The 21,263-nt window shown below is 32.6% G+C and overlaps 3 protein-coding genes across 3 annotated transcripts; 2 read left to right on the forward strand and 1 right to left on the reverse strand.

Moving 5' to 3' along the window:
• The first annotated feature begins 6,157 nt into the window (after positions 1 to 6,157).
• LOC127259806 (proline transporter 2-like) lies at positions 6,158 to 8,819 on the forward strand. Its single transcript, XM_051287418.1, has 7 exons — positions 6,158 to 6,400; positions 7,014 to 7,238; positions 7,321 to 7,415; positions 7,487 to 7,676; positions 7,754 to 7,878; positions 7,944 to 8,159; positions 8,236 to 8,819. Exons 1-7 carry the CDS (start codon positions 6,301 to 6,303, stop codon positions 8,611 to 8,613), a joined length of 1,329 nt encoding a protein of 442 aa, XP_051143375.1. The 5' UTR covers positions 6,158 to 6,300; the 3' UTR covers positions 8,614 to 8,819.
• Positions 8,820 to 10,339: 1,520 nt separating this feature from the next.
• LOC127260122 (zinc finger CCCH domain-containing protein 29-like) lies at positions 10,340 to 12,153 on the forward strand. The gene has a single exon (XM_051287800.1). It carries the CDS (start codon positions 10,576 to 10,578, stop codon positions 11,944 to 11,946), a length of 1,371 nt encoding a protein of 456 aa, XP_051143757.1. The 5' UTR covers positions 10,340 to 10,575; the 3' UTR covers positions 11,947 to 12,153.
• A 4,284-nt stretch (positions 12,154 to 16,437) lies between these two features.
• On the reverse strand, positions 16,438 to 21,014 carry LOC127259957 (uncharacterized). Its single transcript, XM_051287577.1, has 5 exons — positions 20,903 to 21,014; positions 20,636 to 20,728; positions 19,920 to 20,048; positions 17,110 to 17,266; positions 16,438 to 17,033 (listed from the first exon to the last, which is right to left on the reverse strand). Exons 1-5 carry the CDS (start codon positions 20,924 to 20,926, stop codon positions 16,615 to 16,617), a joined length of 822 nt encoding a protein of 273 aa, XP_051143534.1. The 5' UTR covers positions 20,927 to 21,014; the 3' UTR covers positions 16,438 to 16,614.
• Between the last annotated feature and the right edge of the window lie 249 nt (positions 21,015 to 21,263).

The raw sequence follows: 21,263 nt of genomic DNA on the forward strand, positions 1-21,263 counted from the left end.
TATATATATATATATATATTTTTAAGGTATGTTGTTTAAGGGAGTTTTGAAAAAATTAAATTTTAATTTAAATTGAATTTGAAAATCTATTATAAATTTAGATTTTTGTGTTTCTTTAGTCTCATAGATTTGATCTAGGTTTTGGATTTGTTTGTTTGTTTGTTTTTTTTAATAACGTAAATTCGCAAATGCTATTTGAAAAGTGTGCACTAAGTAAAAATTTCAGGCCGAATTTAATATCCTCGAAATTAGGCTCGATAAGGTGAACCATGTATATATATATTGATTTGATAGTTAATAAATATAATAGTAATACAAATATGTATTGAATTAAACTTATTAAATTAATAATTGTATAATTTGATTATTAGTTTATATTAATTATAAATATATATTTATATTTGTTTATTTATTTGTATTATGTAGAATTTTATTATTTGTAAGATCATATGCATATTATATATACATGTCCAAACGGGTTAATGAGCCGATTAGTCCATAATTCATCATAATTCACAAATAAGTTGGTTATTTGCGGGCCAACCCGCGGCAGAGCGGACCAAAATTTATGCAGTCCAACTCAATCCATCCGAGGGTGGCAAGCTAAACGAGCCAATCCACAGGCTTTTAAGAATATTAAAAATATTATTTTTTTATATATATTTAATATAAAAAATAATTATGTTTTAGAGGTTAAATAATAAATATTTAAAATAAATATGTAACATAACTTGATTCAAAATTTTAAATATCATTGGTTGTTATTTTTTTAAAAAATTGTTAATAAAAAATATTTAAACAATAAATAGATATTATACTTATAAATCTTTCAATAAATTTAAAAAAAAAAATTAAAAGACAATAAAAAATTAAATAAAACAAACAAGAAAAATTAAAATAAAAAAAAAAGCGACAACATTAAAATAGTTTTAAAAGAGAAGAATATGGAAAATATTATATATTAGTTAATTAGTTTAGCATAATATAAAAGATTTTTAATAAATTAATTATTTGATTTAACTTAATATAAAATATTTATAAAAAACTATCATAAAATATAATATTTCATTAATCTCATATCTATATGTTTGTTTACCTTTTTATTAAAAATTATAAATATTAATATTAAACAATGATAACGTCGGATATAATAAAATGACAAAATAGGTAGATTTGTTTGAAGTATTAAAGATATAATATAATTATAATTATATCTATTTGACCAACGGGCTAATCCGTTCCACTGCGGGCTAATCCACTTCCAACCAGAGTATTAAATAATTATGACGATTTTGTTTTTAATATTACTTAGGTCGTAAGAATTTACTAAAGTTATGTAATAAGTACAATTACTAAAAATAAAATAAATAGACTAATTTCAAATATACTAAAATAACAAAATATGTAGATTTATTTGAAAAATTAAAAATATAATATAATTATAATTATATTTATTTGGCCACAGATTAATCCATTTCCAACCCTCATTATGCGTGAGTTGACTCGTTTAGCCCGTATTTTAACGGGCCTAAAATATTAAAATTCAACCCTCTTTAAAACTGGGAGGAGCGGGTCAATCCGACGAACTCAACTCATTTTGACAACTCTGATATTAAATATATTTGATTAAAATTTAATTATTGAAATAATTAAATAATTAATTTGTTGTAAAGCACGAGACGAGACGATACAAATCATCATGGGTATGTTTCTTTTGATGTGTTTGATAAAATTTTGATTTTGTTTTGATATTAAAATAATGTATAATATGATGATATGTGAAAAATAAAAAATATTTTTTTTTTTCGAAAAATGCAAAATCTAAATAAGTAGCAATTGAGGATTTTTGGCAAAAGAAACGAACTCCAAATGTTTTACCGTTTCAGTCAATCTTATGAATATTAGGTGTTATCAAAAAAAAAAAAAATTGACACTTATTTCGATCTAAACAATGTCTGAAGTATAAATTTGACAAAACTCATGCTAATTAGATATTGAAAATATTAAATTAAATTAAATTAAATTAAAAAGAAATGCAAATCTTCTAACACCTAATCTTCATTAAAAAAAAAAGAAAAGAAAAAAAGAAATGCAAATTTTCTAACCTAATATTCATAAAAAAAAAAAAAAAAAAAGGAAAAGAAATGCAAATTTTCTAAATACAATAATTGGTCCAAGTGCTATATTGACCAGGGCTTTGCTACTTTAGGCATTTTTGGGCAAACACGCGAATTGCCTCTAGTTTTTCTTTTACTGTTTTTTTCTTTCTTTTTTTTTTTTAATATAATTTTTATAATTTATATTCTCTCTATATTATTTTACTATAAATATAGCACTTTGAAAAATTATAATAATAAATAATTAAAATTTAATATAAATAATTATAAATTAAAATTAATATAATTAATTAATTTAAATTAAATTAAAAATTATATATCATGAAATTTTAAATGCGATTTAAATATATAATTAATTTTTAAAAACAAAAAAAAACAAATTATGTGAGATTGAAATAAAAATATTGAACACACCGGAAATAGCATAAAAGGTTACTCAAAACTTTTGAAAATAAAAATTAACAAAAATATTACTCGATGGGTTTTTTTTTTTTTTCAATATTTCAAATCAAAATTAATACTCTATTCGTCCAATGGTAATCTTTTCATTTGACTTTTTTACGCGAATTAAGGAAAATTAGTATGTTAGAGATATATAGTATTAAAAATAACGTAATGTCTATTTTACCTTTAAAAAATAATGAAAAAAATAAAAGGTAAAAGTATTTTAGTATTTAATTGAGAGTTATTTTTTCAAAAAAAAAAAAAAAAATGAAAAATTTTGATTTAGATATACTAAAATGAAAAAATGAAAAATTTAGTATTTGACGGATAGAATACTATTTATCATAAATAACTTTTAATAAAATACATTATTTTTTTCAAATATATCAAATCAAAATATTATTTAGATAAAAATTAAAATTAAAATCAAATTTTCAATTTTCAAACCCCAACCAAAATTTAAATCAACTCAAATTTTCAAATTTGTTAAAATATATTTAGAAGCAATATACTCTCTCCGTCCCATTGAAATGTTGTCATTTTTTATTTTCGCCCGTCCTAAGACAAGGTTACTATTTCCTAATTTAGTAATTGTACTACTTATCTAACATAATAAACGCCCTTCCAACTTACAATATATTACACAAATGTCATTACTTTTATATTACATAAATGTCATTACTTTTATATTACACTATACTAATATGGGCATTTTTGTCTTTTTTTTACTATAATTCAATATAATACTAATATTAAAAAATCTACGTGCAAAAAGCAAACGCCACTCTTTCACCAGGACAGAGGGAGTATTATATATATGGTAATTATCTTATTTAAAAGATTCGTAGGATGTTTATCTTATTTAAATAATTTGTATATAATATGTATGTACGTATTCTTACGATTGAAATATAGAATTTCAGTATCAAATTTTAACCCAATTAATTTCAAACTCCAACCAAAACATTTATGTAACATAATGGCTGGTGTCGGTTATTTGTTGCTAAAACAAACTTTTTCTTGTCGCCAAAACATTTAAAATAATTACGACTTTCTAAAAGTCGGTTAACCAAACTATTTACTCAATTAGGTTCGTTATGGCCTTTTTCAGAAACATTCAGATTTAACATAAATTTTGTTCGTTACGCGAGCTACCTTTGCTCTGTTTTTATATTATTATTATTTTAAAAATAATAAATAATAAATAAAAAAACTACTAACCCTAATAAATATAGTATTATATTAAATATTTAGACATATTTATTAAATTGGGTTAACATATGTAACGTGAAAACTCGTAGCTATTATTTTTCACTTTGAATAAATTTGAATGGAATGTAATAATCTGTAAACTAAGTTTGATAAGAGAAGCAATGAACACATTTTTATTAAATTGATATAAATAACTATATATAAATATTTTTATATACTATTATAAAGATTTTATTTTTAAAATAATGGCTCAGTTCACGCAACATTTTTTAATGAAATAATTTTTTATGTGTGGTAACAAAAAGTTGTATAAAAAATATAATGCGGCTAGTAGCCTTTCACAATGCTGGTCTGCCCCGGTTTCCCATTGAGAGGGACTGAAAGACTTGGTTTTGTCAATATTTCATACGTTTCTTAACAATCTGTTTATTTTTTTTATGTTGGTCCATATTATAACAAAGTATTCATTTTTTTTTATAGTAACTGTACTATCTACCTAATATTACATTTACCCTTTCAATTTATAACATATTAAACAAATGTCATTACTTTTATATCATACAATAATTTAATCTTTTTACATTTATTTCTACTACATTTCAATATAATACTAATATTCCTAAAACTCCGTGCAAAAAATAAATGGATAAATAGATATGAGACGGATGGAGTATATATTATTTTAAGCTGAATATTTGATTCTTTGACTTTTTATAATGAATATTTTGACTTTTTACTATTTTGTATAAAATATTTTGTATTATTATTCACTACAAAAAAATATCAATTTTGTAGCAAGATTTTTTCGTTGTTAAATCCACTTTTTCCATTACTAATGATATTAGAGATGGAATTACGTTAATTACGTTAACTTTAGGAACGGAATTCCGTTAAAAATATACTATTTTTTTTGTAGTGATTTTTTTAGAATCGCAATTAAAAAATAGTGTCAAGAGAACAAAGAATATGTATATATTGAATACATTATTATCAAAAAAATAACCATAAAAATATTTGAATGTATATTTAAAATTTATTTTTAATTAAATAAATTTCATCATATTCAAAAATCAATGAAAATATCACTACATTTATCTAAGATTAAAATTTTTCATATGCAAAATAGTATCCAAAATATTGAAATTTGAATTTGTTTGATTTTATTTGAAATCAAAATTTTTATTACTCCTCGTCCTAAACCCTAAACACGAGCTACAAGGGTTTGTTATATTCATATATGGTTTTTATGTATTGATTTTTATCTTTTATTTAGGTAGTTATGATACTCTGTCACATAAGTAGATATTCATTTGTTTTTTATACATAGTTTTAGAAATATTCATATTATATTGGGATATAGTATGAATAAAATAGAAATAACTAAAATAACATTATTAGTATGTGTGATATAAAAGTAATGACATTTGCGTAATATATGGATATTTGTAATGTTAAGTAGATAATACAGTTACTAAAAAATTGAAATAAATACTTTAGTATGTGACGAATTAAAATGGAAAAATAGATATTTTTGTCATGGGATAGAGGGAGTAGTTTTTATAAAATAAAATATACTCCATCCGTCCAATTTCTATTGTCCTAAAGTATATTTGCACCGTTTTTTAGGTGATTATCTTTTGTTATGAATTGAAAAGTTTGTCCTTAATTGTATGATAGATATTAAAAGTAATAAATGAATGAAGGGTAAAAATGTAAAATTTGTATTAAAAAAAATAGAATAATAGTTGTTGAACGGAGGGAGTAATATTTTTTGTACTGTTAATTTTGTATTAAGTATTTGAAGGTTTTTAATGACTTTTTTGACTTTTTGTAGAAAGTATTTTGTATTATTTATTATAATTACAAAATATCGTGCATAATTTATATTTTTATTTTTTAAAAAAAATATCAAAAATATTTTTTCATAAATTTTCGGTAGTTAAAACTTTCTTTTGTCAAATTAATCATTTATTCTTATCCGAATTATTATCTTTTTTTATATTTCTCAACTGAATTTTCTATTTTATAAAACTAAAAACTTAATTTTTATTTTCTACTCAATTTTTTTTTCCCACTAATCTTATTCTATATTTATTTCTCTATAATTTCATTCTCTATATCAAATTTATCTGAGCTCAAAAGGTTTATAGAGTTCAATGGGGACAGATCTGGTAGGATTATCAGCAACCATCCCAAATCTCTTAAAATGGACGGCTCCGATTGGTTTGATGTAGCATGCACAATTAGCCGCAGCCACACAGGATAATTTCCCCATCTAATAACCAGCATATTTATTAATTTGGTAGTATTTATTACGTACACACACATATATATATATATATATATATCAATGAGGACCACGCCGCGCCAATCGCCATTACGAATTTACGATTATCAGACACAGCTTGACCAATTTCAGCTTTTCAGTCCCGTCGCAATTTCGCTACTGCGGTTTGCCGTGTAGATTGTTGTTTCAGTGGAAGCAGGAATTTTCATTTTTTCTTGTGTGTGTTTGGAAGAGGTGGATATGGAGAGGCAAGGACGAGAGGTTTCCATGATGGAGGCAGGCGTTGGGAAGGAGCATGATGCCATTGAAATTCCGCTCACTGCGCATCAGATCAGCAATGGTTAATCTACGAAGCCTTTTTTCTACTTGCAGATTAGTTACTGTTTATTTCTCGATAATAAGTGTATTTTGAACTTCGATGTTCGATGTTTGCGTTTGCTCATTTCTTCTGTGTTATTTGATTTGATTTCGCTTTTTATTTGGTAAAATTTGCCTTCGATTTGAAGAAGTTTTTGGATTCGATTCATTGACTGCATTAACTGATGTATATGCATTGGATTGTTCGTTTTCTGCCTAGCACTTTCACTGCTTTTCCATTCGTTGTTTACTGTGAAAGGAATTCTCTCTCTGTCTCTCCTTTTTGTGGATGAAAACCTAAACGTGTTGGATTCGTGATTTAGGTGTTTACCAAACAACTTTAATGGTGATGTCCCTATTTTATTCAATTTCTGGTAACACTAACGTTTTACACGACACCGTGTAACTGCTTTCCCGACTAAAAAGCCAAGAGCATGTGGGGGAGGATTCAATCCTTTTTGACAAATGAAAATCATGTTTCAATCACAGCGACCTGAATAATGTGAAGAAAAACATTCGAATTCATCAATTTTGGACTAACAAAAGTAGCCTTCCTGGTTTACTAACTGTTGCTGTAATTGTTAATTCAAACATAGATTCGTGGTTTCAAGCTGGATTTGTTCTTACCACCGGGGTAAACAGTGCTTATGTGTTGGGCTATTCTGGTACTATTATGGTTCCGTTGGGTTGGGTGGGTGGTATTGTTGCTCTACTTCTAGCAACAATAGCATCCTTCCATGCCAATGAACTGTTAGCGAAGCTTCACGAACATGGCGGACAGAGGCGTATCAGATACAGAGACCTTGCAGCATCTGTGTATGGTAAGAAAAAGAGCTACCAAAAACAACACTAGAATTCATAATTACTTGCTGGTGAGTGAGGATGTTTATGTTTTCTGCACAGGTGAAAGAGCTTATTTGATTACTTGGGGAATGCAATATGTGAATCTGTTTATGATCAATGTAGGATTCATGATCATAGCAGGAAATTCTCTCAAGGTACATTGCAGGCTTTTTCTTTCAACTTGGGATGTGTTTACTATTGTGTTAATTCTTGTATTTGGTTGCAGGCTGTGTATGATCTTTTCAGAGATGACCACACAATGAAGCTTCCGCACTTCATTGCTATAGCCGCCATTGCGTTTGCTCTCTTCGCCATTTCCATACCACATTTGTCGGCACTGCGCATTTGGCTTGGATTTTCGACATTCTTTACTTTGATCTACATTGTTGTTGGATGTGCTCTGTCGCTTAAAGATGGTTACAATTTTCGACCTATCCTAATTCGATCCTCTGCAATTTTTGAGGGTTTGTAATTTTTTTCGCCATTTTTGCAGGCGTGGAAGCTCCTCCAAGAAATTACAGCATCCCCGGAACAAAAGCAACCCAAGTTTTCAAAATCCTCGGCGCCATCGCCAATTCGGTTTTCTCCTTCAACACGGGCATGCTTCCCGAAATACAGGTGCCTTACTGTTTATTACATCCGAAGGATCGAATCTACGAACATAATATTTCATTCCTTTACAGGCAACAGTGAGACAACCAGCCATTAAAAACATGATGAAAGGTCTGTTCTTCCAATTCACGGTGGGACTGGTGCCGATGTACACGATCATCTTCGCCGGATATTGGGCTTACGGCGCCCACACATCCGAATACTTGCTCCACAACGTTCACGGCCCGATCTGGCTAAAAGTTGCAGCCAACATCTCGACCTTCTTGCAGACCGTCATCGCTGTACATGTAATGCCCGATAAACAATCCATTCCACTCTAATTTTCTTACCATCTACATACCATACTAACTCGATCATTGTCAGATATTCGCGAGCCCTATGTACGAGTACTTGGACACCAAGTATGGCATCAAAGGCAGCTCCCTAGCGTTGCGCAGCCTGTTCTTCAGAGCAGGGGTGCGCGGCGGCTACATCGCCCTGACGTCGCTGGTGTCGGCGATGCTGCCGTTCCTCGGCGACTTCATGAGCCTGACGGGGGCGCTGAGCACGTACCCGCTGACGTTCATTTTGGCGCATCACATGTATTTGGTAGCTAAGAGGGACAAGCTAAGGTTTGTGCAGAAATGGTGGCATTGGCTCAACATCTTCGTCTTCAGCTGCTTCGCCGTCGCCGCCGCGGCTTCCGCCGTCAGATTCATCGTCGTCGATTCCGGTACGTACCATCTTTTCGCGGATGTGTGAATCGAATTAATAATATATTAGGATTGTTCATCGTATAAAAAATGAAATAAGAATAAGAATAGAATGTTGTGGTGGTTGTCTTGGCTGGAGGGAAGTTTTAAGTTTTATCCCTTTGACCAAATATATGTCTGATTAATTTATGCAATGTATGGAGAAGTGCAGACGATTATTGACTATAGTTTGGGCTTTTTATTACCAAATATCTTGTGTGATGGGTTGGGTTACTGCTTTTTATTTTATTTTATTTTTTCAAATTTCCATTATAATTTTATTATCTTTTTTAATTTGAATTGGAACCGTCAACCACTTGTAATTAAAATTTCAATTTGAATCACAAATATTCAAATAGCTTCTTTTAACACTCATTGTAGTATAAAATCTTATATTTATTACTTTACAATTTTATAAAAAAATCATAAAAATTATTCACTAAAATTCATTTTCCTTTGAAATTGTTGTACAATCTATTTATTTCTGGCGACAATTGCGGAATTGTCACAAATGTAGTTCAGGACCGTGTTTTTCGTGCTAATTACGATTGTCGCAGAAGACTATGACAAATTGTTACGGAAAGTTGCAACAATATTAATATTCTTTGTCGCGTCTTTTTGCAACAATATAAGTATACATTTTCGCAGCATTTTGCAACAATGAAATAATAATTGTTGCAATTTTTGTTGCAATTTTTCGCAACGATGAAAAAATAATTATCGCAACATTTATCGGAACCTTCCACAACGATTAAATAGTAATTGTCGCAAAGCAATGTAATTGTCACAATTTTTTTTTTATAATTATTAAAAATTATTTCTTACGATTTTATGAAATTATAATATAAAATAGTTTAGAGCAATCTAACGATCATATAATCAAATATTATTGATGTCAATCAAGCAAACCACATAAATATTATTTCTACACACGTGACGGGCAAATCCGTTGAGGATGTTTGAATAAACGAAGTCCGCTCCAAGGTGGGGACCACCACTGAATCAATCTTACATCTGAATTTCAATTTCATCTGCATTTCACTCGAATCTACATTTACATCTCAAAACACTGAGTCAGCGCTCAAGACACTCAAGCAGTGTGAGAGGGCACTGCGTTGAACCCCCCAGTTTTGACCATTGACTTTTGACTCGTCCTCAAACTTTTCTTTTTGCAATAAAATACTTCCTTCCGTTCAGATAAAATTAGATATGGAATTTTAGATAAAATATAAATAATTAAAATATATATTAATAAAAATAATTATAAATTAAAATTAAAATAATTAAATAATTAAATAAAATTAAAAAACTTATATTTAAATTTTAAAATATAATTAAAATATATATTCCTTTATAAAATATTTATTTTTTTAGTAACTGTGTTATCCTAACATTACAAATATCCTTACGTCATTATATTTATATCACACATATTAATACTAATAAAGTTATTTTAGTTATTTCTACTTTATTTTTATTATATCTCAATATAATATTAATATTTCTAAAATTATGTGAAAAAACAAATGAATATTTAATTTCGAAACGAAAGGAGGAATTAATTTTTTTAAAAAATATTATAGAAACATGACGAAAGAATAAATAAATACTATTTTCTTTTGAAATAGCCAAAAATTTCTTAAAGACGCGATAAGAAAAGTCACACTTTCCTCCCACCTTCCTCCCAATACTCCTCAGGCCTTTTGCAATTATATATATATATATATATATCTTATCCTCACAGCTCAAATTAAATCCCAATCATTTGTTGCAATTAAGTTTCAATCCAAACCCTTCCCTTACAGTCTTTCTTGAGAAAGTCTTGTGTCAGGTTTCTTGCTGTAATTATTTTCAAAACTTGGTTGAAAGTTTGGGACAAAGGATTTGGATTTATGGGCAATTAGTTTGTCTGAATATCGAATCTTTCTTATTTAGGGTTTAATTGGGTATTTTTTTTGAGTTTGATTCGGCAATGGAAGGTGGAAAGCACTGCTCGAAGCTTCTAGAATTGGCTGCCGCAGATGACTTGTCTGCCTTCGTTGATCAAGTGGAGAAGAAGGGTTCCGCCATTGATGACGTCAGCTTCTGGTACAGCAGGAGCTTCTGCTCCAACAAGATGACCTTCCAACATCGTACTCCGCTAATGATCGCCGCCCTCTTCGGAAGCTCCGACGTCCTCAACTACATCCTAAAATCCGGCAACGTCGACGTCAATCGCGCCTCCGCCACCGACGGCGCCACCGCCCTTCACTGCGCCGCCGCCGGCGGATCACCGCCGTCTGTAGAAATCTCCCGCCTCCTAATCGCCGCCTCCGGCGACGTCAACGCCGTCAGCGTCGGCGGCAAGAAACCGGCCGATTTAATCCCCCCCGCAGTCAGATCCTCCCCTGGCCCCAAACGGAGAGCCCTGGAGCTCCTCCTCAACGGCCGCGCCGGCCCACCGGAATCTGAAACGCCGGCGCCGGCAAAACGGGAATATCTCACCGACGTGGCGTTGCCGGACATTAACGCCGGAATTTACAGCTCCGACGAGTTCCGAATGTATAATTTCAAAGTCAACCCTTGCTCGAGGGCCTATCCCCACGACTGGACCGACTGCCCGTTCGTCCACCCCGGCGAGAATGCCCGCCGCCGGGACCCGAGAAAATACACTTACACCTGCGTCCCCTGCCCGGAGTTCAAAAAGAGCGGCGGCGCGTGCGGAAAGGCCGACGCGTGCGAGTACGCGCACGGCGTCTTCGAGTCGTGGCTCCACCCGGCGCAGTACCGCACGCGCCTCTGCAAGGACGACGCCGCCTGCGCGCGTAAAGTCTGTTTCTTTGCCCACAAGCCGGCCGAGCTCCGGCCGCTCTACGCCGCCACCGGCTCCGCCATTTCCGACGACCTAACAACGCCGATATCGCCTCCCCTGCATTTTCCGGCCGGCCGCCGGCCGAAGGCGGCGCGTCCGCCGGTGATCGAGGAGACGGCGAGCCTGTCGAACCTAGACGACATTTTTCCGGTCCGGCAGCTTCGCGCGAGCTACCCGTCGCCGACGATGAACCGTAGCCAGAGCTTTGCAGACCGGAGTCCGGCGACCTATCGGACGGCGGGGAATTATCCGGGCGTGATCGGATCGAAGCTTGCGGAATGGAGCTCACCGGACGGGAAGGTCGATTGGGGTTTTAACGACGAGGTTGCGAGTAAGCTTAGGAAGTCGATGTCGTTCGGGATCCGAAGCGGCAATGTGGCTCCGGCAGTGGCGGTGGCGCCGCCGGGCGGCGACAGGGGGCGGTGGCCGGTGGGCGGGGGGGCGAGGTGGATTGAGCAAATGTACATAGAGCAAGAACAGATGGTGGCTTGAGAAGAGTGATGAAAATATGTATTGAAGACTTGGATAAGTGATTGTTTGTGAAGGAAACAGATCAGTTTCTAGGCTGTAGGACTGCTTGATCATGAAAATATTATTTTATTTTATTTTTATTTATTTTGTAAGGTTTCAAATCAATTTCTGTCGTTTGTTAAGGAAACAATCGATAAAATAAATGAGTTTCGAGGATTAATAGGGCAACTTTTCGAACTGCCTGCTGAGTCCATGGGTTCACATTTTTTTAAGGATCAAGATCAAACCTTATTCTCGAATGCAGCATACAATTCTCCGTTGCACTGCGCTCTCCAAGTGTGCTTGTTCCCCCCTTCTTTCTTACCCGATGCCACGGAATGGTCGGGATAGCTCAGCTGGGAAATATCATTGCTATTACTCAAACAAGCATGTATCATTTCTAATACATCGGTGAGGCATGCTCGGATACACATACACCTTGATAAATTCATACTTCGAAACCCAAAGGTCCAGCGTATTCGGGTCAAATACCAGGCCTATACGGTCCTGAACCCTGAACCATTCTCTTTGAAGCTCATCCCCACGAGAAAGTGCCAAACCATTTTACCATTCCAATATGTAAGATCTATGAGACATCTCATAAAAGCGGTTGCGGAATGAAATTTTCGAAGAAAATGAAGAAGACGTCTAAATTATAGTTGTTGTGTGTGCTCTTAATCCATTGAAGAATCCACCGTTATGATGTAATGCCACCACATCAACCAAATAATAAAAGAATAAAATAAAAATTGAGGAACTATTTCTCTATACAAGAACGACAATCTTTTCTTTTATTCGTTTAAATAAGTATTTTCTGGTTATAAATTGACAATTTTATTCTTTGTGGTAATATAGAGAAAATATGCTCAAATAAAAATGATAAATGAATAAAGCTAAAAAAATAAATTTTTTATATAAAAATATAAATAAGACAATAGTTATCGGACATTCCAAATAAAAAATTATGACATTAGTTTATAAATGGATGAGGTATTATTTAATATAAATACTATACTAAGAATTCTATTTAATATGATAAATTAGTTTAATAATAATTTTGTTATATGAAATAATTAATATTTCCTCCGTCTCAATTTAAATGGATTTTTTTGGAGTTTTGTATTAATTTAAAAATAATATTTTCTCTATCCCAACTCAAAGTACCATTTTCATTCATCTCACTTTAAATATCTCTTTCATATTTTATTAAAAGTAATTATATACTAATATCAAAATACTTTTAATGGTCTATTCACGGCTGTGCACAGACCGTGTAATTATCGATTTTTTTTTTTAAAAAAAAAACAATTGTTATGCTTCAGACTGTCGGTGAAAAAAGAGATACGAGGGGTTTGGGGGAAATTCACTGTGCATTACTGCACAGTAAATTTTTTCAAATCTCCCTAGGAGAAACACACCCTTAGTTTTTTTAATAATTTGTTTGTTTTTCCGTTGGAAATCACTTTGTGAGTCAGGTGGAAGCTGTAAAAGAGGATATGTGTTTGGTTTCATCTAATTTAGAATGAAAAAAATATTATTTTCGTCCCAAATCAAAATATTTTTTTTACTATTATTGTCTGTCTCACTTTAAAATGATATCTTTATCATATTGTTGGCATCTCATTTGTCTATTTTTTCTCTTACCATGATCCACAATATGATATTTTGTGTCAAATTTATCTTACATAACATTCTCATGTATGAACAAATGATCTCACTAATTGTTTCAGTAATATTGATTAATAAACACCAATATTCGATAAAATAACAATACCTATTCAACCCAAAACCATCTCATAGTCATAATCAATGAAACATTTTTTATAATAGCTTAAGTACCCATATTTATCAAATTGATATCCACATAGCAATATAAATACTTCTATACACAACGATAAAGCTTGTTTATTAGATAAATATACATTGGGTCACACTCAATATACTTCAAACACAACTTCATACTCTTAAAGTAAATGTAAGAATTTCATATAAAAGTTTAAATACCTATATTAATCAATGTAGTTTTTGTTAATATAAATTTAAGTAAACGACTGCAATATTCTATAGGTCATATAATCAATAATCATGGTTCACATGTACGCATCAATGATTAATATGTTCCTTAAATTGTAGGTCAAATATGACTTATGCTTAACATTTATTCCACATACCTTCAAACACTTTTTTTGTTTTTTTGCTTGGACATTCCTCATACTTTGAAAAATACTTGTAAAAAAATCACAATACATAGAACATCATATGTCATCAATTATGCACCAACTTTAGAATATCTATTACTATGATTCACCATGTGATATGTAAAGTCGTGTCTATTCTAAGTGATATTCGCATCCACCATTTAATACATGGATAAGTGATCTCACAAATTGTTTCATAAGTATCCGTTGATGCACGTTAACTTCCGACAAGAAATGTGTGATATAATCAATTCGAAGTTGTTTGATCCATTAACAATTAATAACCAGGGGCAGACGTATTAAGCGGCAGGGCTGCAGCCCTTCCCCACCCCACCCCACCCTTTTATTGTTTACTTAGTTACTTAAAATATCCATTTCATTGTTTAATTACTAATTTAAAAAACTTATATATCTATATACTAAAAATTAATTTTACATTCAAAATATCACATAAACACCTATTTATATCACATTATACAACTATTTCAAGATACTTAAAAACCATTATTTACAATAACGTGTAACGTATTTTCATTTTGAATTCATATACCCTTATTTTTACTTTGGAAGAATTAATTTAGATAATATGTACCACAATATAATAACTGTGTACATCAAGTAACATATAATTTAGATTAATTTTCCAAAAGAAAAAAAAAAAAATTACAGTCACGAGAAACACATACCTACAATAAAGTCTCATTACAAATTCGTTGATGTGTGTCCTAGACAACCATAACGATACTCGTTCATCAAAGACATCACTTGTTGCCAAATGAATTCAAGCATCTCGAAAAAAAACAATGACCTTATTGAGCGCATCATATTATTCCACGACTCGACTATATTGTTATTATTATCCCACAATGAGTCCATTCAAATAGATAATTCGCCCAATACTAGAGCTGTGATTGTGTAATGAAATTTCAGAGAAGTGGCATGGCCTCCGCCAGAGCCTTTATATGCTGCTCAAAATTCTTCTATAAAGGAGCATAACTGGTTTTGTTGAAAATGAAAATCTATCATTTCTTGTTGTGCATCGGATATCTTCATATTATCTATATGAAATGTAATTACGTTGTTGTATATATTATAATAAATAAAAAATATATTCTACACATACCTGAGTGTGAAAGTTGACCACTAGGTACTGAGGAAAGTATCTGTGGTAGGCTTTGACGGAATACGACGGAAATGGATTTTAGAAGTCCCGAATATCTATTCGAAAAAATGTATTTTTGTCAATTATAAATCATCGACATGAAGAACAAATCTTAACTTCCAAAACTATTCTGAAATTTTATCATTTTTTGTAGACACCGTTGCATAAACATACGATTTTAACATTATTCAATATACAAAGTATATAAAATAAATACCAAGGTTAATAGATGAATAGTCATAGTATATATCAATAAAACCAGGGCATTTTCAAACAAATACAACTTAGAATATCATACAACAAAGGTACATTATTAGTAAATATAAGTATACTACATCAGAAGAAAGTATCTCGGAAAATGTCTGCGCATACTAGTAAAAAATTGAAACAATCCACTCTTCCCCCCACCAAGATTTTCTTCTATACATACCATCCCAACGAAAGGTCCTAATGAAACTCATTTAGCAACTACTGTAATCATAATTGCGAATAGGGAAACAATTACCAAAATAATAGTAAACTATTTACCAAAATCAGTTGCGAGCCCTAACAATACCGCCGTATTCAACCAAAAAAATTACAGTAAGAGAACATTCAGAATTGAAATTTTTCCTTACCAGTGTCTTTTCTCGCGAAATAAACCTGAAAATTAGAAATTGGATTTGGAATCGAAATTTCCCCTTACTAGTGTCTTCGGCATGCGCAAATGAACCTGCATGTTAGACAGAAACACTACGTCGCAAATATCATAACTGATAAAATAGATTTTGGGGGTGAAGAATGACAATTTTAAAATTGACATTAGGGCAGGGAATTAATACCAATATTTTTTTAAAAATGAGAAGTGCAGTGTATACAAAAAAGGGGTATAGGTACTGAACTTAAATATCAAAATACCAATGAGAATTTAAATTAAATTTTATGTTTTAAAAATCCTCTCTTCTACCTTTTTTTTATTTTTATGTTTTTTTTTTTTTTTTCACAAGCATCTCCAATTTAAAAAGTATTTTTAAAACTCTAAATTCTTCTTTTACTTTTGATATAAGAAAAAAAAAAGAAAAAAAAAAACCAATTCAAACATGTCCAAATCCAAAATGTATTTTCCTTTTTAGAAGTCACAATGTAACATCTATGCTATTTTTAGATCAAAGTACATTAACAAATCCCATAAATGATGTGATATATATATATCTATATATATATTATACATGCCTTGTTCATCTTCAAACAAGAATGCACATATTCTCGAGTGTTGCAGCAAAACTCACCAAAACATAGTCCCAAGAGGAGCTAAGGTTCGCCGGGATGCTCGTCCCATCTCGACCGTCGTATTCTCTTCCCTTGAGCCGCAAACGACACTCTCTTGGGCTGCTGCTGCTGCTGCTGTTGCTGTTGCTGCGGCAGGGTTGGCTTCTCCTGGAATGATCCGGTTGCCGGCTGAAAAAATATAAACTCGCCAAGATCCTCTTCGTTGCTCTCGATCCATCCATAGCAGTGCGTGTGTTTTCGCGGTGGGAGACTCTTAGCCAGCACCGGCGAAGAAATGTTACCCACGGGGGGTGAAGTCGGGGTTGGATTTTCACTCAGAGTAACTATTGTGGTATCAGGAGGAGCAATTGCAGCTGGATCGGTATCTTCTCCAGAGGGTAGCTGTAGAATCGTGTCTTCCATTGCATGTTCGGATGCGCAGAGTGGCTGGACATCGTGCGCTGCATTGGTAATTCGATGGTTATAACTGAGATAAAGATCTTGAAGAGGTTTGAGGCTATTGTTGATTGAAGATACCTGATGAAAATTCCAGGTGCAAAGGCAGCTCTGCAACTGTGGAAAAGGACTCGGAAGTATCAGCTGGAGGGTTGTGTTCTTCGGGTCTTTCGTCTTGCTGCATGTCCGAAACTGTGCTGGATGTCCCGGCAGCTGTATCGTCCTCAGTAGACTTTTCCTGAATGAATGCAATGTTTTATCACTAAAACCAAGCATCGAATATAAATATAAGCTCGATAAATACATAATTCGGATATACTGTTTTAGAGACTCGTAATTTTGTATTAAAATTCACAATGTGAGTCACAGCATCTATCAAGAAACAAAGAGAAAAGACGGTACATGATACAAACAATTCATGGCTGTTTACTTACTATGTTTAATTTAATGGGAATCGATTTATAGCGCAAAATAATCATAATACAAATAGAAATGTATTCATATGGCAATGCCCAAATAAATTCAGAGAAATGCTGGGAATTTCAAGAACCAAAAGGTTTATTACAGGACAGAAAGTTCACTTATTCTTTCACATGTGCATTTCCACAAAATAGTCTATTACTATGTTTTTAGATGTTTGCTTTAGAATAATAAAGAATGTAGTACACTACATCCTATAGCCTACTGAAAGACTAAGAAAGGGTGTGTCGAAACAAAACTCAACCATAGCATTCAAACATGCGTAAATCATGAATTTGGCATGGTGAGCAACTAATATTATCTCATCCTTACTGAAGTAATGAGGTCAAAAAAACAAAAGAGCAATAGAAAGTTTGATTGCAAGATACCTAGTGATATGTCTCAAGTTGTCCCGAGATCTAATGACTGGATGCGAAATGATTATTGAATCACAGAATAAAAGAAAAATTGCATGCATCAAACGTGTACAAAGCAGAGACGTATGTTTTCTTCTGCAATGGAAAACAGTTTCTTGATTGCCGGAGTTCAAAGCAAGATATAAGAATTGTTGGGGATTAACATGATAACATCTTGTGTTCCATAGCTTTATCAAATGCCAAGAATGATTAAAGAACCCCCACATAGATGGTGATGATGATGGTATTTGTTGCATAAGCTAATGAAAAGTTAATATTCTAAAATTAAAATATTAATAATTCTATGTTGCAGGTGCTCCTGTTCTAAGTGATAGGCTTGTCTAGTATAGTCTTTTGGACATATATGGAGCCAAGGGTGAGAACTATGAAGTGAAATATGCAAGGTCATTTGTAAAGGGGAGCTGGCCTATACTCGAGTGGAAATTCTTAACAGTTAAGTTTTTCTGAAATTTTAAAATTTTTCATATGCTATGTTGGATGTTTGGAGCCTATGCTAAATGTCTATTCTGTAATATTTATGATGCTAATAACCTCAAGGATTTTTCAGTTTAGCAGTAAATGTCACATAATACAACAAAAGAGGATAAGTGTAGTCTTGCATTGTGTGACCGATTATGAATTATGAGGATGTTCAATATCTTTAGATTATCACATGGCACTAACAAGCATATTCTTGTGAAGTTCAGTGGTGTAAATTTCTAGTCTTAGGTATCCTTTATCTTTCTGATTCTCAGAAATTTGGCTTATCAGTTTGGCCAAGTGTAGTTCATGACTGCCAAAACGAGGGAATTGTTTAATCACGAATTGTGCATGGTGAACGCCAAACTAATGTTACCAACTTACCATGGAGTTATACTGACAGAAAAAAAACTCTCAAGTAACCTTTCTGGAGTTGTTGAAATCAGTCAGAGAAAATATGACAAAAATTTTGAATCTTTTAACATGTATCCTTGACCATCATCAATTAAAATGTAGCAGGGAGATGTAATCCAAGTTATCTATATTGCATTAGTACAAATCAATTACATTGATGGACATTCATTGATCAGATTCTTGCCTACAACTAATGGCTGGACAGGGAGTTGTAAAGGGAAAAAAAAGAAAAAACAAAACAAAGAATATTGTTGAAATATTAAATTTCACTGGAGAAGACTGAACAAGAAAGAACTTTTGCAGTAGAAAGGGGCATACAATTGAGAGTTGAGAGACTAAAATGAAGAAACATGCCTTAAAGAGAACAACAAAAGACAACAGGAGGCCATGTCCTCGGGTGTGATTTGTTGTTTTTGAAAGACTGGTGCTTTTTAAAACCTGTTACCATGATGTGTAAGGTTTGAGTTGGCTGGGTAGCCTCCTCATATATAATACTAAACTAGGTTAATAATTGACTAATCTTGAATTTAAGTCTCTATAAGTATTGTCTCTAATTCATCTCCACACATAAATTACTACCAATATATTTACTTACGCTTTTAATTTTGTTTTCGCATTATTCTGAAAATATTATACACTAAAAACATCACATCAAACACCTATTGTATATTCCAAACATCACATCCAGCACCTACTGGATTGGTATCACATCTGCAACCTATTTATTTTTACTTCCCAAAACAATACAACACATCAAAAAACCAAAGCATTTCCGAAACACATATAAACAATCTATCCAAACATAACACACCAATTGCCGTGTTACCTCGATCAAAATACTTCCTAAAAGAATGGAACTTCCATGTAGATTTTAAAATAACCAACACACAACTTTAATATGAATGGCAATCACTCAGCTTGGCACTTCCCTATAAACTTTATAAATTAAATGGTTTCCATAGCTAAGATGTAACCTTCTGTCACAATTCAAAGGTCACAAAATCAATGACCATCTTATGCATATCAGATATTGAAAGTGGTCGAATTAATGAAGGTACAGCAATCAAGAAGCATAAGTCACAAAGTGTCATTCTAGCTCACAGCAAGGATTATTAACCATACCTTCTCACTGTAGCCAATTTGCGCGGGGTTCTCTTGATTATCCTCTTCGTCAACACGAAGCAAGGACTCAAGCAGCTCCTTATATCCACATTCCTCAATGAAAGGCCATCCATCATCTCCGCCATATACCTTGTTTCAGGAGAGTTATTCAAACCAGTTAGCACACTCATATTGCACAAAACATTATCTTCATGTACCATAAAGGAAAAAGGATTGATATTTTGAATATATATGATAAAAATGTTCCGAAACTCTCGAGCTTTAGAACAATGAGTCCCATTTCTCCATAAAATTATTTTCTTTTGCAAGGGAATACAATGTCAAATCAGCATTAGGAATTTTTATGATTAGTTTACTAAAAACGTTCTTTTTGGAACCCATTTCAAACGCATTATCAAATTAAAGGCTATCTGAAGCTATGAACAAATATATAATGAATATTTCATAGCCCAGAAATAAACTCCCAAAAAAGTGTGACACTGGCCACAAGGAAAGTCTCACAATTTGTCCACAAACTCAACTCTCTAACAGTTATCTGTATAATCACAAACAAGAGAAAAAAGGTAAAAGAAAAACAGAACAAATATCTACGTAACAAAAACCCAAATGCAAACCACGAATAATCTGCCGTATCATCTTCATTAACTGATAATCATCGAAAAAAAAGAAAATCACAATCCAGAAATGTTAGTGGTAAAAAAGACTATCAAGTTTACCCTAAGAAGCTGCGTGACGTGCTTCTTAACTTGAGCTTTCGTGAAGCCTAACTGCGCCATGGCATCAACCGCCGCGTCCATTCGCGACAATCGCTGCTTCAAAAACCAGGATCATCAAAGTACCGCAAAAAGATTCAAAAAATTTAGGAAAACCACGGAAGTAGGAGGCAAACAAAAACAAACAAACAAACAATCTAGAACTGCAATTGCAGATTACCCAAAACGAAAAAAAGAAAACTAACGAGAATCTAAAAAATCACACGAAACCTTTCTCTGTCTGCCTCTTCTCATCTTGGACGATTCTCCAGCACAGCGCGCAGTGTGGAATCAATCGAAGAACGCGATGATTCGCTTAGATGGCAAGAAAAGGGAGGAGGGGATGGACTGGCAAGGCAAGGCATACACTAACCAGCAGTCCACTGTATTGCATGATTTTCGGAATATGTGTGAGCCAATGATTCTATGACACGTGTCACTTTCTTATTGGTGAGAAACTTGAAGCGTTTTGACTGTGGGCCCGACATTCGCAGGTGTTGTATTTTGTGGAACGAGACTTGTACGTTTGAAATATATATTTTTTGGGAATAATTAGCTTTAAATTAATTTTATTTCTTTCCTTAAACATACA

Source organism: Andrographis paniculata, unplaced genomic scaffold, assembly GCF_009805555.1.
Source record: "Andrographis paniculata isolate CXL003 unplaced genomic scaffold, ASM980555v1 Contig60END, whole genome shotgun sequence".
NCBI lineage: Eukaryota > Viridiplantae > Streptophyta > Magnoliopsida > Lamiales > Acanthaceae > Andrographis > Andrographis paniculata.

Coding starts and splice junctions, on each gene's coding strand:
- LOC127259806 (XM_051287418.1), top strand. CDS start 6,301: ATGGAGAGGCAAGGACGAGAGGTTTCCATGATGGAGGCAGGCGTTGGG. Junction 7,239..7,320: donor CCTTGCAGCATCTGTGTATG/GTAAGAAAAAGA, acceptor TTTTCTGCACAG/GTGAAAGAGCTTATTTGATT. Junction 7,416..7,486: donor TAGCAGGAAATTCTCTCAAG/GTACATTGCAGG, acceptor ATTTGGTTGCAG/GCTGTGTATGATCTTTTCAG.
- LOC127260122 (XM_051287800.1), top strand. CDS start 10,576: ATGGAAGGTGGAAAGCACTGCTCGAAGCTTCTAGAATTGGCTGCCGCA.
- LOC127259957 (XM_051287577.1), bottom strand. CDS start 20,926: ATGAGAAGAGGCAGACAGAGAAAG. Junction 20,729..20,902: donor GAAGAGGCAGACAGAGAAAG/GTTTCGTGTGAT, acceptor TTTTTGAAGCAG/CGATTGTCGCGAATGGACGC. Junction 17,267..19,919: donor AAATTGGCTACAGTGAGAAG/GTATGGTTAATA, acceptor GCATTCATTCAG/GAAAAGTCTACTGAGGACGA.